This window comes from Haliotis asinina, chromosome 1 (genome assembly GCF_037392515.1).
Source record: "Haliotis asinina isolate JCU_RB_2024 chromosome 1, JCU_Hal_asi_v2, whole genome shotgun sequence".
NCBI lineage: Eukaryota > Metazoa > Mollusca > Gastropoda > Lepetellida > Haliotidae > Haliotis > Haliotis asinina.
Window position 1 is genome coordinate 51700456 of NC_090280.1, and position 17930 is coordinate 51718385.

Genomic DNA, 17930 nt, shown 5'->3' on the forward strand with positions numbered 1-17930 from the left:
AGTCTTGACAGTCTGTTTTGACCAGTAGAGAGTACACTCTGGTCAACAGGTTCGGTTGGACGATGCCTAATCAGCAAAATTAGAACCAATTCTCAACTCCCAATAAATTCACAAGATCTATCATTTTTGCCTTACAACAGAAATACTAGAAGTACATCATTATCACAATCATACTCAATAGATGAGTAAAATTATACCATTAAAATATACTTTCAGACTGTACAATTACTGCCATTTTGTTGAATGGCCAGTCATTAATGCATATGTCACCACAACCCACGTACAAGACAATATATGTGACATGAGAAACACCCTTGCTATCACATCACTGTGAGCAAGTTAGTAGGCCAGTGGAGAATATTCAGTACCTTAATCATGATAAAAATACCTTTGGATTTTGTTGGATTTTTATTCCTGGCACTAATCACCAAATTTAGCTAAATATAATTTAACAAAAGAATACTTAAAAAACGTCTTTGTCATTATTTTCACTTTCTAAATAACCTTTTAGAAAATCTCAAACAGGATATAATTTTCTGTTTTAAAAAATAACCATTGGAAAATTATTTCTAAAAGACAGAAAATTAGGAACTTGACTTCCCCCTAAATCGCCATTATCAATCAACGAAAACCTCTAATCTTATCTTTTCTAATAGTGGCAATTGGAATTAGCCATGACTATAACCCTACAAACAAAACTCCAAGATGTTTCACAAATTGCAAGGCAGCAGCAACATTAAAGCGGATGGGTTAGGTACTCCAAGACAAATCTTAATCTTAATTGCAGGTTAACAATGTAACAGGGCAAATCTTTGGCTGCTTCAAACATTAGTTGAATTATGAAAATATACTTGAGCATTGTAAACAAGAAGTGACCTTTGGTATATACAGCATATAATTCAAAGCAAATAAATGATAATAATATCATGGATGTTCAGATGGTGATTCCGTGATTAGCCCTGCTGGGTTAAACATGTGTACAGAATCACCTCTACTGATCCACCCTCAACAACCGGGGCTTCTTTGATTGGTCTACATCAATCCTCTGGGCACACTTTGGACAACTTTCAACATGTTATTGCATGGTTCTCATAACATCAGCCAATCAAAACTCTTCATACTAACATTTAAATTAAGAGGAAGGGGATGTAACAAAACAAACTGTTGTTGCACACCTATAAATATTTTATGGACAAGAGCCTGCTTTCTTTTTAAGATCAATGATGAATCCAAAAAGAAAAATAGTATGAAAACAAATATTTCTGATTTAAGTTAGTGTACCAAACTAAACAGAGATAGTATCAGCAACAGATGGTGCTTTGTAAAACATGGAAACTAGGAAAGAGTTTCATAGTACACAGCCAAAGTTATTGTTTGAGCAATCCTGGGTCCATTGGTACAAAGCAATCTTACAATGATTGTGATTACCTTTCTCCAACACAGGCTTAAGTGAGTCATAGCGCTAAGATCACTTTGTGCAAGCAGACCCAGGTCTTGGCAAGCCACTCCTTAAGTCTCTTAACCAGTTGAAGTCAAATACTTGGAAAAGAAATACTCATTGATACTTTGATTGATCAGCAGAAACCAGAATGCACCATCGGTTACAAAGTAGTTGATCTTGTACAGCTGTTACAGTTGTACTGAGTCCAGAGCTCATGTTGGATACAATGTTTAGAACTGAAATTAGGGCAGACATTCTTCATTTTCACGTTTAAAGATCCACACAAATAGCTGTATTGATAAAATCAAAACTGCAGCATTATTTGGCTTTGAGAAACATCACCTCAACTTAAAAAATGCCTATCAAAGGACTCAGCGTGTGATTGAGTTGAAAAGTCACATAAGCAATATTTTAGCCATATTGAGAATGCTTTGATAAGCAGAAAAATATACACACCTACTACAATAAGTAAAAATATGTAATTTTTTTAACATTTGATCAAGACAAATTCATATACCATTCAAAAAAAGTAGAGCACACTGGATTTACAATATTGATAAAATGCAAATGATTAAGTCAAATAAGAAACTGACAACAATGAGAAATAATGGGAAAATGTGACAATTTAATGATTCATCTCTATGGACATACATTACTTTTTCTCAGATGTATTGGAATTGGCTAGTGGTATGCTTACAAAATGGAATATCCCCTACTTCTCTTGAATGGTATATTATCTGTGGGCATTGCAACCCTTTATAAAGATCACTAACTGCCATGTTAGAAGTTACAAGATCTATATGGTACTGTATATGCTAATATACTGAAACTATAAAAAATATTAGCACTCATTTTTTATGTGAAATAGACAATCCCTCGATCCAAGTCCAGTAAACAATATGTGAAATTGATGTATTTCTTGTTATATATTGATTGAGTATTGAACAGAAAAGTTGCTTAAACCATTACAACAATAATGTTGCATAACCAAAAAAGTTTGTTTGGTGTAGATGGGAACGGTTTTACACTGGGTTTAGCAGTACTTATGCTTCCGCCACAAATGGACTTCAGATATTGTACCCGAGCGGAGAATTAATCCTGGTCTTTGGTGAAACCAGGTGTCACCAGCACATGCTTTAACCTGAAGGTTGCTATAGCAACCAGTTAGATGGGAACTGCTGGGACACAGTCTTCAGGACACCTGAGTCATCACACACCCCTGCACACCAACCCCAGCATACCACCCCATACAAAATAACAGATGCAAGACAATGAAGACCAAACACAAGGACCAAATCAGTTGAAAATAGGATAACAAATATCCAGCTGCACTTATGGATACATAAAATGTTAACCAAATCAACTCAATTTCCTGTCAATTTACAGATGTCAAAACATCATTTGTCCTTCCTGAAACGTGAATTTCCAAATTTCCAATCTGGACAAGAGATAATCTGTAAACAATTACTCCCCAAACATCCAATGATTGGTCCAAGTCAACGTCCTTCTCATGGAGGATATGAATGAGTGTGTGAGATATTCCTCAATCCATCTGAGATATGAGTCCATGATTTAAATATCTCCAAGATATTGCCACATGACTTGTGGTGCAACATGATGGTTCCTCACAGACGAGTCTTCCTACAATGCACAGTTCTACACATCGTGATATTTGAGGAACTCCTTCAACTTGATTGGGATTGAGAGATGGTCTATCTTGGGTGTGGGCAGATTTTTCCTGATTTTCATTCTTGTGAGATGCAGTAAACTTGTGACCTCTCGATCACTTCTGTAGAACGTAACCTCACCATTCCGTGTCCTGACAAAAAGAGATAAAAGCTTAGCACAGGGTTTTATCTCAGCTGACAAACGTCAGGCTACTAAGGACTCCCAATTATTAGTTTTAGGGTCCATACTGCCAACATGAGGGTTCTGTGAAATAACAATGTTGGAGAACCACTGTCTTGATAATTTCTTTAGAGCCTAGAATGAATCATTGATCATATGGACTGATGGGCGAAATGATGCAAGTAAATGCTCTGAAAGAAATAATCAAACACGTAGCAAAGTCTTAGATGCGCTGAGGGTATGGTGATTTATACTGAGCACCCCTTTGAGAAATTGGTTAAAATCTCATAACTGGCGATTGGTTCATTAAAACCGATCAATCATTTAACCATCATTTTTCAGAATTAAGTCATGATGTTTCAGTTTGTGACGTGAGTATTCAAACAATAAAACAGGAAGATATGTTCCGATGTCAAGTGTTACAAAGACTAAACCTGTAGTTCCAAAATCATTTGTGTTTGATTATGAGAAAATGTGATCAATTACTTGGTTGTTTGGTCACTGCGACCAGTGTTCCATTATTTCAATTTATTTGAACACCACTAGACGCAGTGAAGTTTTTTCTGTGTCGAATTTCTATGATTAACATGTTTTGATATATCGCTTATCTGTCACTCAGTGAAGATTCCATCCAGCATGGGAAGTAGATTCGACATGCTGCTAGGCAGTCAGGGTAGTTATGCCTGAGAGCTACTAGTCCAGAAACTAATTCATTAGACCGAAATTTGAAAGTTGAAACTAAGTCAAAACTTACAAAAAGGTAAAATACCACCGTGAAAATTCATGAGCCAGTCTGGCCATTGACTGTGGAGATTTAATGACCCGAGTGGATTTTACTAGCCACAGGCTAGCAGACCAGAGGCTATTTCACACACTGATTCCACCAACTTGTCCTTGTGGTGTGAGGTGACAGAAGGAACCATGTGGTACGGTTTTTGATGAACTGCAGGCCAATTTTCCCCAACATCACAGATTTCTGCTCATAGTGTCAACCACTGTCTTGTCATTGTTTACATACATAAGTTTAGATGGAATATAATGAATAACAATCCATTAACTTAGTCAAGGTGAGCCAAAAACAAAATGTCTCTTGTGCGAGTCTGTGATGGATGATAAATGGATGACAGTGTTGAGGTGACGGAATCATCAAGCTTACCCAACTGCAAGGACGGCACCACCGGGACTGTATGCACAACAGAGGGCGTTGGTGTTCTCGCTGATGACAGGGGGATCACCCAGGGTGTGGAGGTTCCAAAATCTCACATACCTGTAACAAATCTGGCAGTCATGACATCTGATCTTTAAACCGTTATGTAGAACTTAAATAACACCTTCCCAAAACTCAGGAGCAGTGGCGACAGTCTTCAAGGTATCACCTATTTCCCATAGCCACATTTTTAGTGAGTGAAATGATTTTAAGGAGCTTTTAGCAATATTCCAGTAACATAGTGCCGGGGGACACCAGGAATAGGCCTCAAACATTGTAGCCATGTGGGGTATCAAAGTCGGGTCTTTAAGGGCTGTATTGGTATACAAGAATGTCTGTAGTATTTGTTACCATTAGTTACGCTATGGCGTGGTGGTTGTGTTGGGTTTACAATGTTTTCCTGTTCAAGTTGTAAAACTGTCATCCTACTGGTAATATTTCACGACATCTTTATCAAAAACAATATATTTTCAAACACATTGATAAAGCGACTTGCAAGAACAACAATAACACGGCCTAAGATGTGTGAGGTACATTAGTCATAAGGGGTGGGGCTATCTAAACTATGAAATGGAAGGAGACTTATCTGCCTGTTAATCACTTTTACAATGGGTAGTCACGCTCAGCAGTTCCAAATGATATCATTTCGTTTGATAGCAAATTTGTTTGTAACCATGATTATCACAGTCCATATATCACGTGCATATGCCAACCTCCTTCGGTCAACCCCCTTTGGGCAACCCCCTTCAGTCAACAGCCATCAGTCAATCTCCTTCAGTCCATCCCCTTCAGTCAACCCCATTGGTCAACCACCACTGGTCAACCCCCATCAGTCAAACCACATCGTCCCCCACCATCAGTCAGCTCTCATCTGTCAACCCCTATCAGTCAGCTCCTATCAGGCAATCCCCTTCAGTCAACCTGCATCAGTCAACTCCTTCAGCCAACCCACATCAGTCAACCCCCTTTAGTCAGCCCCCTTGAGTCAAGCCCCTTCAATCAACCCATATCAGTTAACTTCATCAGTGAACCAGGAAACTTTAGGTAGTAAAAACCATTGTTCAAACGTGGACTCTGTAACAGCCATAGTGTTCTGAATATGATTATCAAACATCTTATATCTTACAAGATTGTATCAATATTGTCATACCCATCATCTGAGACAGAAGCGATGTGAACACCATCAGCAGACAGGGAGACACTTCGAACATAGTGGTCATTGGCACCACCTGCATAAATCGGCCTCGGGGGAGGGAACAAATGCCTGCAAACAGTTCGGTAAACTCACTGAAAACATTTACCAAGACTCAGACTTCAGAACACACACACAAAGCAACACATGATGAGATATTTGGTGTGGGAATGGAAGCAAACATCCACTCCAAGACTGGATAACATACTGGGACAACATGGACAAATGTCCCATATTGACACATTCCACAGAAATTGACAAAGGTCAAGGTCATATCAACTCACTACATGTCCATCGTTAGCATCGAATACTGCCCAACTGGATTTTTTCAAGATCCAACAGTGGAATCTATTTTAGCCATAACTTTGTTTGGAGTACCTGTTTGCGTACTCGTATCACTCCATGGTAACCGGTATCATGATTGCATTGCCAGTATGGAAATACAAGACCATGATAACTTGACCCTTTATCATAAACTTCAACTAAACAGTTCTCAATTAAATGAATGAGTTTATTTTACACCACTTTTCAGCATTCAGCTATATTCCAGCAAAATCATGGTGTGAGACACAGTTCCTGATATAGATGATGCTTATAAAGCAGAGAAAATGTCAACAGAACACAGCAATTACATATATTGTACATAATTGTGCTTTACCCAAATTCTCGTAGCGAGTCCCCAGTATAGGGGTCCCAGACAATGACCCGGGTGTCGTAGGATGCAGTGGCAAGGAGGGCACTGTCAGGAGAGAACTCACAGCTGACAACATCATGGTAGTGTCCCTCTAGTTTTCGCAGCACCTTCATGTCGTAGGGATCCTCAACGTCCCACAACACAACCTGTCGGGAGCAAAGAGTGAGTGAGCTTAGTTTTACAGCGCAAAGGAGAAAGGTATTCAATGAAGTGAGGAGGTGCAGGCCAATACCTTGAAACGTCATGTATGTCATCTACACTGTGGAGAGTTATCTACCTTGGGCACTACAGGACGCTACGATTCTGGATTGGAATCACAGATACTGGAAATAATGTCTCATGCAGGCATTTGGCACTGCAAGTTGACATGCCTGATGAAACTGGAATTCTATTTAAAGGCACATCAAACAGTTTTAAGTCAGTAAATTATCTATGTTCTACAACAAGATATATTATCACTTGACACTGGTGCTTTTTTACTGCGATGTTATCACCATTTGGTTCAGATGTCATCACCATTATCACCATCATAAGTACTGAATTCCTTAAAGGAAATCTTATATTTTTAGTCCGCATGTTACTGAAACAAAACATGATAGCACAGACTGTGATAAATGACCTCATGCCATCTAAATGAAAGTCTGACAGCTGCATGTACCCACTGCTATGTGAAAATGGACCAAATTCAAAATATGGATAATGGCGTGCTATTTTACTTTTCCTTTCATGCCTTGAGGCATACTCTCAGCCTTTCATCAGGTGCTCTTTCGTGGACTGAAACGCTCTGTTCCACATAATAAGGAAACTAACATCAATGCATTCTCCACGAAACTGTATCATAATACATTCCCATGAAATCTTAAGAAGACACAAAATTCTAAATCAGCAAAAGACATCAGTTAAGCTGATGTACAATGCTTATACCAAGTCATGTTGAAAAATCCTGCAAAGTGTTCAGGCTATAGCAAAAAATGCGGCTTAAAACTAAACTGATTGACACAGTTAAGGAGTAACAGTTGCCAGGAACGCTGAAACCACAGACCAACTATGTCTCTTCCCTCCTTGACATCTTTCAGATTTACAAAAGTATCAAATATAGATACTACAATACTACGATATTAGGACAGAACACAAACATGAAACAATGCTTTCATCACTGTTAATTGTCGGGGTTCTACATGGGGTAACTGCTTCAGATGCATGCATATAGGTCACGGGTCATTGTACATCACATGTCACATTCCTCTACACATGTTGATCAGAACTGTATCCAAGAACTTGTTTTCTACCTAACTTCTTTGAGTGGCATTTAGAAGGTGGAGAAGTACAATAATATCCACAAAGTTTGTCCTACATATTGTCTTCTAAATGAATTGTACATATAAACAAAATTCATGGAAAATTTCAGCGATTACATAGATACATTTTATTTCTGAATATCAATAATAATTTAATATTTCATTCAAAAATAAGAATACATCAGAGAATAATTTGGCTTTAGTCGGTCAAAATTTGAAAAATTGTGTCATAGTTCCAGATAAGCTTTTGACCATGTGGGTATGGTACCCATACTTTTAAACTGAGTGGGTATTTCAAATTTCAAGTGGGTATCTATACTTTTAGAACCCACTATCTTTCCAAAATCCAGGTATTCATTTCAAATAAGTATCACAAATGCAACATTTTTTAATTCAATAATAAAATAAAACAAAATCCACCTAACAATGCCAAATTATAGCTACTACAGCTTTAACCATGTGTAGTCACAAAACTTTCAGTGTCAAATTTGCTCATCACACCTTTCTAATAGTAGAATATTTGTTGTTTTATAATGGCTAAATGTCAGTACAATCACCAAAGGCTGAAGGGATGATATAAATCCAGCTAGGGTCAATGCGGGTGGCAAAAGTAATGTAAGTAACCATGGCCCCTGAATGGTGATCTGCCTTCAATTGTTGGCAATCCTCAATATTGTTTTATATTGTATTATCCTAATTTGAAATCCTATCTTAGAGACATATGCTAGTTTTGTTTTTTACTACTGCGATATAATAGCTGCTTTTACTGTCCTTCGCCGACAAGTTTTTAAAATTTGTGTATTTAACAACATTTGTGAATTGAAGTCATTTATTTATCAAGTAATTATTTGAAGTCAAGACATGGCTGAAATAGGACTGAAGTGACTATTAACTTTAAAGGGGCACTGATGCGGAGCAATTTCCGTGGACTGGTGTAAACTTTTGTTATTGTTTTTTTCCCGTGAGTACCCGGATGATATCCCAGAATTCGTGACTGGTTTGTGACCTCTGCTGCGCAGTCCGTAAGCGCAATTGATAGTATAATTATAGACAGATCAACTGAGGTGAAGTCATTTGTACTTCATTACAAATGTATTATGAAAACAAATGAAACACTTTGAAGGTTAATCATCTGCCAGTGGTAGAAATGGTAAAAAACTATTAGGACGGAAAAATAACGAAGCCAATGTACGTCTCTATATTTTGTCTCATAACCCTAATTAGTTTATTGTCATATTTGTATGATTCTGAAAATTAATAAAAGAACACACGATTTGCTTATACTCATAGTAAATTTCTAACATAACAGCAACATTTATACATTGTATAGATTGCCAATGTGGATCCTATTTCACACACATACGCGATCTAGTGTGTGTTTTCTGTCATACAGATTCTGCTGCATGCTACAACAAATAAATTAAAACAAAATGCAAATAATGAATGTAAAACAGACTAATTTTATAGCAACAGTGTCAGGCTACTACCTTGTTCAGGAATGTATCCATCAATATCCACGTAAAAGAAATCGTATTCCATTCATCTGCAGCTGGTAAATAATCCTGCTCTGTGTCGCGTGTCTTACAACTGTCTCATTTGCGAAAAAGTAACACATCGTTTCACGTCTTTCGTTGGTGAAAACTAGATAAACCTCTCATTGGTCTCCCAAGATAGCACACCTGGCAACTAATTGTATGATGTCCACTATTCTAAGTAATTTAATTGACCAATATTGAGCAATCAATCAATCAACGCAAGGGTGGTTAATTCTTTGAAGGGAGGATGTTGTTTTTGCACTCACACTTTACGACAGGGTGTAGTCATCTACACACACTGCCTTTTGACAAATCCGCTAGAAGATAAAAGTAATTAATCAATCAGTGTGTTATCGGTTAATCCTTTGATCGATGTTTGTTTTTGTAACTCAGCCGATAGACCCTCTTGCATCACTTACATGCACATATTACATAACATACAATACATTTGCCATTACAGACCTTAATTTATAATGTTGAGTATTTACTCCAGACAGGAGAAATGCCAAATGGGAACCTTTGTTGAGTAACCGAGTGGTGTTGCTACTAATTATACCTGCTATAAATTCATGAATTGACCATCCAGAGAATGATGACAAATAACACGTGTAGGTTTACACCATCAAACGCGAGTTACAGCAAGGAAGATGTAATCTCTGTGTCGCATGCAGCCTGAAAACACTTATGGGCCGAAACTGTTTTGAGGATACCGACGGAATTTCGTTACATAAGGAATACACACAGGCATTTGCTGTGTACTTTGGTAAATAAGTGAAATAAGGTGTTTTTTACGTAAGACAATTTTCAGATTTCTCTACCAAAGCCAAGGTCATCGTTTTTTTGTTTACGAATTCAAATAAATCAACTGTGTGTTTTATTATCATAAATAATAAACCATTGTAGCTACCATAGCTACCAAAATTTACGTATGATATTTGCTATCACAGCTGAACCAACACTCAAAACTACCTAAATATAAAGCTTTGCAATCTTTCGTACTGAAACAAATGGCTTGCTACGTGCCTGTAGACATCATATTTTCATGTAACATGATTAAATATCGAGGTTAAAAACACAGAAATAGGATCAAATTGGATCAGTAAGTATACCATCCAAGCATCCGAAAAGAACTACACTGCTGGGATATATGGTTACGATCAGACAAGGAATACCATGAATATTTTTAAACAAATGGCATGTGATGGGCATCCGGCCTCCTGACTGTTTAAGTGAAGAAATTTTGCTAATATGGACAGGAGCCCAGTTCCTTTGTCCGTCACGGTCGAAGGAGTGGGCGCCGACCAATTTGCGGTCTGCTTTCGTAATTAGACCGTTGGCGAGAAGCATTATTCGCTCCGCATCAGTGCATACTTTATCTGCATACATTTTGGTGTAATACAAGATACCAAGATGGCTATTTAATGACAGAATAGCCATGTCTTCACTCTATCAGGAAAATCTTGTTCCCATTGTGTTGTTTCACTTCCACATAGCAAATGGCCAGTGTTACAAGTTCATTTAAGTCCATCAGTTGATTCTGATTGTGAAACATTGTACTTGCCTATTAATTCAACTAACAGTCCTGTAAGAAAAATTACTTTTTTCTGTTTGTAAGACATTAAAGGCTAGATATTTTACTTTGAGCATGTGGAAGCTTATGACACTTGCTAACCATTTTCAACTTGTCTACAGAAAGTCGCTCCTTGATTGGTTTATAAATGGGCCAGTCAGTGAAGGGTTAACAAACAATGCTTGGTACATTTCAGCTGCTTTCAGAATTGTTCAAGAAATTTTTAACCATGATTATATAGAGAAGAAAGAGTGAGTGAGTGAGTGAGTTTTAGTTTTACGCCTCACTCAGCAATATTCCAGCTATATGGCGGCGGTCTGTAAATAATCGAGTCTGGACCAGACAATCCAGTGATCAACAACATGAGCATCGATCTGCATACTTGGGAACCGATGACATGTGTCAACCAAGTCAGCTAGCCTGACCACCTGATCCCGTTAGTCGCCTCTTACGACAAGCTGAGTCGCCTTTAATAGCAAGCATGGGTTGCTGAAGGCCTATTCTACCCCGGAACCTTCACGGGTCTAGAGAAGAAAGAGCTTCAAGTAAGCTTGAATTGAAGTGATAGGCAATATGATTTTGATGCACTGGGTAAATATGCATTGCTATTTTGAGTGAACAAAAACATAAATATTTAGTGTTTTTTCATACGCTGACATTTATTTTTCTTGCATACTTCCATTATTATATAGTATTATGCTATTAAGCAGCTTATCTGGAGCTCTGATGTATAAGCATCTTTGAAAGTGCTGTAACACTGAAAACTATGTGATTTAACAACATTTACTCCTTTACACAATTAGAACCTATTTTCATAACGAGAATGATTTCATAAGAAAGTGTTATTACTCAACAACTTCTAATATGCCAATCAACATAGCATGATTTTAGTCAAGCTATGTAATATTGTACTAATATTTAGATTTATTTGGCATATATTCTTCATGTTTTCACAAAAACCTGGCCAAAATGTAAAGGGCGAATGTTTCCTTACCAAGAATTATCTTCAACCTTTGAAAGGCAAGTTTGTTATCTCATATGAAAAGTAGGGCATTGTTGTATAATATTAGATTACAGAGCTGTAACTGTTACACATAAACCTACACATAAATGTTCTCAAGTAAAAGAGGGCACTGCTGTTAAATATTACGCTACTGAGGTCTAATTGTTTAGGCTAAACCTACACATAAATGTTCTCAAGTAAAAGAGGGCACTGCTGTTAAATATTACGCTACTGAGGTCTAATTGTTTAGGCTAAACCTACACATAAATGTTCTCAAGTAAAAGAGGGCACTGCTGTTAAATATTACGCTACTGAGGTCTAATTGTTTAGGCTAAACCTACACATAAATGTTCTCAAGTAAAAGAGGGCACTGCTGTTAAATATTACGCTACTGAGGTCTAATTGTTTAGGCTAAACCTACACATAAATGTTCTCAATTATAAATCCAAGTTAATTCCTCCTAAATAGCAGAAAATGGGTACCCAGTGGGAAAAGACATGTGACTATTAACCTCACAGGCAGCCTGGGTTATCTGGGGTAATAATAATCAGATTGTTATTCTCCACTTCCAGCCTCCACAACAGATAGAAAATAGTGCATAACAAATGCACTTATTATTATTGTTATTACTGAAAATATGAAAATTGTCTTCTAGTACAGTTTATATATTTGTAAGCCTATCATTAGTTGGATGACCTTAACCCCTTTACTTCATCATACACTTGAAGGAGACAATCTGGCAAGCGTATACATGTCAAAACCCAGCATGAAAATAATACTGCCTACCTAGAAACAAATCTTTAGATAATTGTTTTGGAGCTTTCTTTTCATTCTGACTGACATTTGATACCGCAGGTCAACAATGCACCAACATGCCATTACTTTTGGGTAGACTTGAAAAACATAGAAACACACACCGGGTTAAAGGTAAATACCAACTTAGATCTACAAGCCAGTCATCAGAATTATTTGTACCAGTGCTCACAAAGACTTTCATGATTCTCAAAAATATTCTCTAGGATACTACGCAAACTCACTTAGAAATCATGGAGTTTATACACTTATCATGAAATAATTCCTAATATCAAAATGCTGATGTATTGCTTTCACTGGTTACAATAAATAATGAATTTTGGTATGAATTATTATCTACACAGGTAAAATATGGAATGGCCACACAACTTACTAAAAAAAACATTCCCCCTAAAGACATTATACCAAGAACATAGCACATTGCAGCCATCCGTCTGAATTATTAGTTCCATGTCATATATGTCGGGTTGTTATCACTGCAATGCAGACTTTATATGTCTGGTTGATGATTTGTGCGGCTATATCTATTGAAATTGTGAGTTCCATCACATATGCCACATTTTGGTAGCTCTCTGCCTTTTTTCATTGGTAAGTCAGAAGCCAGAAAAACTAAAAATGGTAATGAGATTTATTTCTATATCAATATTCTTCAGAACTAACATTTTCATAAATATGTAACATCTATCATGCATAAATATATCAGTACATATTTAAGTAAATCGTTTTTCCTTGCTGTATTTGAAATATTCTGGTCAGCTTGCTCATATTGGCATGATAACTGCTGATGAATAATTCATGACCTCATGTTCATATCATGATAGGCCTTGCTGGAGCGAACTCCTCGCTTGACTACAACTGTGGTAACTGTCTGCTACTTGCAATGCAGCACCATCAGGGGTTGGGTGCTGTCATGGGAGGTGAGTAGAATCGCTTTGGGTCTGGTGTGCATCCATTGAACCTATATTCTGAGTGAGTGAGTGTGTGAGTGAGTGAGTGAGTGAGTGAGTGAGTGAGTGAGTGAGTGAGTGGGTGGGTGGGTGGGTGGGTGGGTGGTTGAGTGAGTGGTTGAGTGAGTGAGTGAGTGAGAGTGAGAGCAACACAAGGTACATTCTACTTACACATTTGTAGTTCCCGCTGCTGGCAATGAACTTCTTGTTGGGCGACCAGCTACAACTATAGACCCACTTGCACTGAGGACGGAGAGTACGGTACATGTTGCCGTCCATGTTGAGATCCCACAGCTTGAGCGTGCCATCACGTGATGCTGACGCTAGGTGGAGACTGCCGTCAGGGGCGAAGTCAATGTCTCGGACAACATCCTTGTGGTCCAGCAGCTCTAGTAGCAGGTGCCCTGTCAGAATCAACAACATCAGACAAGGAAATAATACAAATTTACAAAATTGTTTGGTGGGTAATGTTATTTCAATCCTGACAATCCACATCTCCAACACCTTGGTCAAGTTAACAATTTATTCGAATTTTTTGCTTACACAAATATATACTTAATTACATATTTAATAATCATACAGTTAAATTAAAAACATGAAACAGAAAACAGAATTTCAAATAAATCCTGTTAATGTCATCAAAGTTCCAACATTAATCGAAGAGTTTGGTTTTATGCCAATTCTAGCAATATTCCAGCAATATCATGAGTGGGGACACCAGAAGTCAGTAACCACTAGGCTACCCCACAGTTACAAATAACAAAAGCTGCTGTTTCACAAAATGATAAGGGTGATGATTAGATGTGGCAGAAACCAGCTCTTGACTACAACCAGTGATTGGTTAGCTGTCAGTAATTTGATTGAAAAATTAGAACTAGGTGTTGTAGCTCAAGTGCTATGAAGTTGTAATGGGTGCCATGTTTACAGTCATTTATGTATTCTGTTCCCTGTTTTTAGAGACCCTACCTTTGATCATTCATAAAAGTTTCTGCCAAATTGTTGTCATGGTTTTTGAAAATAAGCATCACAATTGCAATAATATATAGAAAGGTCAAGAGTCAAAATTTGATCAAAATTAAAATCTGCCAATAAATGAATTCTGCTATACCATAAACAACATGCTTGCTCCATTGTAAATTTCATAATGAGACATGCAAGTAATAAGAAGAACAAGACTTTTTCAAAATGGCTGACATGGCGGCCATACTGAGTTTGTGCGAGCACAATGGACTCAATGTTGAAAGTGAGTACAGCACTTCTAACTCCATATGATCAGTTCTCTTTAATCAACCTGACAGGGACACGCTAACACCTGCTCTGACAGTAAAGCAGATTAACCACGCATCGTTCCACTGATGACCTATTGGACTAACCATACCATGACTAAAATAGTGACAGAAGGCTTTGTACTTCACCTTTTACCTTTTCTGAAATATTTGTAACAAGAGATCATTAGGATGCATACTGAAACAGCAGCATAATGGGCCAAATGACAATATGAATCCTGTGGAGGACACATTTGAAATATTAGAGATATCATTGATAGTATTATCCATGACGAGATCCAGGTTCTGCTAGAGTGTCAGGGAACTGCCTGAAGATATTGGCTCATCTTGTTGCTAAAATTAATTAAAGCTGTTGTAACAGTTGTGAGCAAGGGTAAATCATGTTAAGTTTTGAAGCACACTAGAAATAAACAGCAAAACATAAATATTGTGACCTAATGCTTATGATAATCAGCACAAAGGCATGCTAACAATCAAAATCTAAATACAGAAGAAAGATCAGCTACAAAAGCACTTCATATCTTTGGTAAAACTTACATTTTGATTCTGGAACAGATTTGGGAGTAGAAGAATAGATTTGTGTCAATGTCTCGATACAAACATGAGCGAGAAAGAGGTGATGAAGATGGATCAACATTGCATGAATGAGTGAGTGAGTGAGTGGGCTTAATGCCTATTTGAACTCTCCAAAAGAAATGTTTCCATGGGACCACAAGAACATAAGTATGGTGCTGACAAACTCAGAAATAATTGGAGAGTTCATAATTCAAACCCATTTTCATTGGATTCTGGCACATCTAGGGTAAGCAACTCAACACTCTAAAAAACACTAACTATAATACCATCTGGAGAAATCTTACAGACATTTCTAAAGCAGAAAGAGAGTACCACATTCATTACTGAACATTTCCATTCTTTGACAAAACCATAATTACTATAAGGTCTGACCAATTTAAGTTCTTGTTTTATAGATTTTTGTCATTAGAAAACCTAAGGGCAGAGGCAAAAAACAAAGAAAAATAATCAGGGGTTAGGAAAGGCAGGGACTACGGGCCATTTTGCACATTACAATGAAGAATGGCCCATTAAAATCTTAAAGTTTACTATTGATACAAGGGCAACGGCCAATTCTAAATTCAGAAAATGGCTAACAACCCTGAAAATGGTCCGTTGTCAAAGTTCTCTTTCCCAATCCCTGAATAATATCATCAATCAATATTCCTTCCAAATACTCAAAGTACTAGTATTTTACTTTTGTCAGTTTATGAAGTGTATAATGGGACCAAAAGCAATCTAAAACAAAAAATTTTCTTGTATGTTTTTAGCCAATAAGTACTTTCATATTTTGAGCAGGGAAAAATCAGTATTTATGCTTTTTCTTATTCTTGAACAAAATATGGCAGGCAAACCCATAATACAAAAAATAAAATTGGTATGGCTTAATCATGAAAACATGGAAATACAAAGTGACATAAATAATTTCATTCAAACAATCAAAGGCTGGCAGACCAGATGCAGGAAAGATCCTGGATGTCAAACAAAGATCAACAGATCCTTGCTGGGAAAGAGACACAGTAAGGGGCACCTGTTGATTGACAATCGTGTATCATCAAGTCTGCGGAGAATGGCTATAAGAGTCTGCTACTGACAGTTTGCTTTCCTATAGCATAGTCCCTAAAGCCAAAGGTCAGTATCATGACAACAAGGACCAATCTGGGCGTCAAATCGATTACAAGATATCAATCACCTCTATAACATGAGCAACTTCCGATCTTGTAGTATTGGGAAGCCATTACAATAACTGTGACATCAAGGTTACTGTTCTGTTTAACTATTGTACCCACCTGTTCCGCAGTTCCAGAGCTTGATCCGGCCACTCTGCAGACCAGTGGCTAGTATGAGATTTTGGTCAAGTTTAAGCCTCGTCCACACATGAGCATTGTCGGTCTTGGAAGTCCCTGACCCAAATGCAACTGACCAGACGAGTTCCCCACAGTCGATTGTGAGAGTTTGTCGTGTCTCATGGGACTCCTGGTCATCTCTGCAGAAAAAGAAACAGTCAGACTTCTGATTTCAGACTTCAGACACAGTACAGATAAGACATCAGATGATAGAACACAGAAGAGATGAGATATCAGATCATAGAGCACAGTAGAGGTGAGATATCAAACCAGAAAGCACAGTAGAGATGAGATATCAAACCATAGAGCACAGTGGAGATGAGATATCTAACCATAGAGCACAGTGGAGATGAGATATCTAACCATAGAGCACAGTGGAGATGAGATATCTAACCATAGAGCACAGTGGAGATGAGATATCTAACCACAGAGCACAGTGGAGATGAGATATCTAACCATAGAGCACAGTGAAGATGAGATATCTAACCATAGAGCAGAGGCCAAAAACAACAACATATTTCTTTGGTTATTGATGCTGTGAGGACCTAAATGCATTCAGGTGTTTTTTTAATCTTTCAGCATTTCATGCACCTCTGGCATATTATTTATTGTGAATAACTATTAATTGGAGAATAATTTTGCATGATAACTAGAAATAGCACCCAAACATTATGCCATTCAACATAGGTACCAGGAAAAAAAGGAATATAAATGTGTATATACTAATTATACTGACATTTGTGGATAAAAGATAAATACCAAAAAGATGAGATGACCCATGCATCATGCATATATATTCTGGTGGAGACAAAAGGTTCAGCAGCAGCTTGAGTAAGTAACTGCCATCACATACTGCAGCTGTTGTTGCTGCTGTCAATTAGTGAGAGCACCAGTCCTGGGCTGGGAGACTGACACGGGGACAGACCCTGTAAACCAACACCTGCTGGCGCTGCTGTCATCTGGTCAGAGCACGTCCTCGGCTGGGAGACTGACACGGGGACAGACCCTGTAAACCAACACCTGCTGGTGCTGCTGTCATCTGGTCAGAGCACCATGTCCTCGGCTGGGAGACTGACACAGGGACAGACCCTGTAGACTGACACCTGCTGGTGCTGCTGTCACCTGGTCAGAGCAGCGGGTCCTGGACTGGGAACTGACACAGAGCAGTGACCCTACAGTCCAACACCTGTGACAC

At 37.9% G+C, this 17930-nt stretch overlaps 1 protein-coding gene across 1 annotated transcript in view; it reads right to left on the bottom strand.

Moving 5' to 3' along the window:
• Positions 1 to 392: 392 nt before the first annotated feature.
• LOC137293539 (WD repeat and SOCS box-containing protein 1-like) overlaps positions 393 to 17930 on the bottom strand; it is a 30506-nt gene continuing 12968 nt past the window's right edge. The window contains exons 3-8 of the mRNA XM_067824158.1: positions 16679 to 16875; positions 13720 to 13952; positions 6347 to 6528; positions 5647 to 5760; positions 4446 to 4556; positions 393 to 3260 (exon numbers count right to left, since the gene is read on the bottom strand). Of these exons, the coding sequence (XP_067680259.1) occupies positions 3098 to 3260; positions 4446 to 4556; positions 5647 to 5760; positions 6347 to 6528; positions 13720 to 13952; positions 16679 to 16875 (1000 nt within the window). The 3' untranslated portion in view covers positions 393 to 3097. The remainder of the gene's footprint in view (positions 3261 to 4445; positions 4557 to 5646; positions 5761 to 6346; positions 6529 to 13719; positions 13953 to 16678; positions 16876 to 17930) is intronic.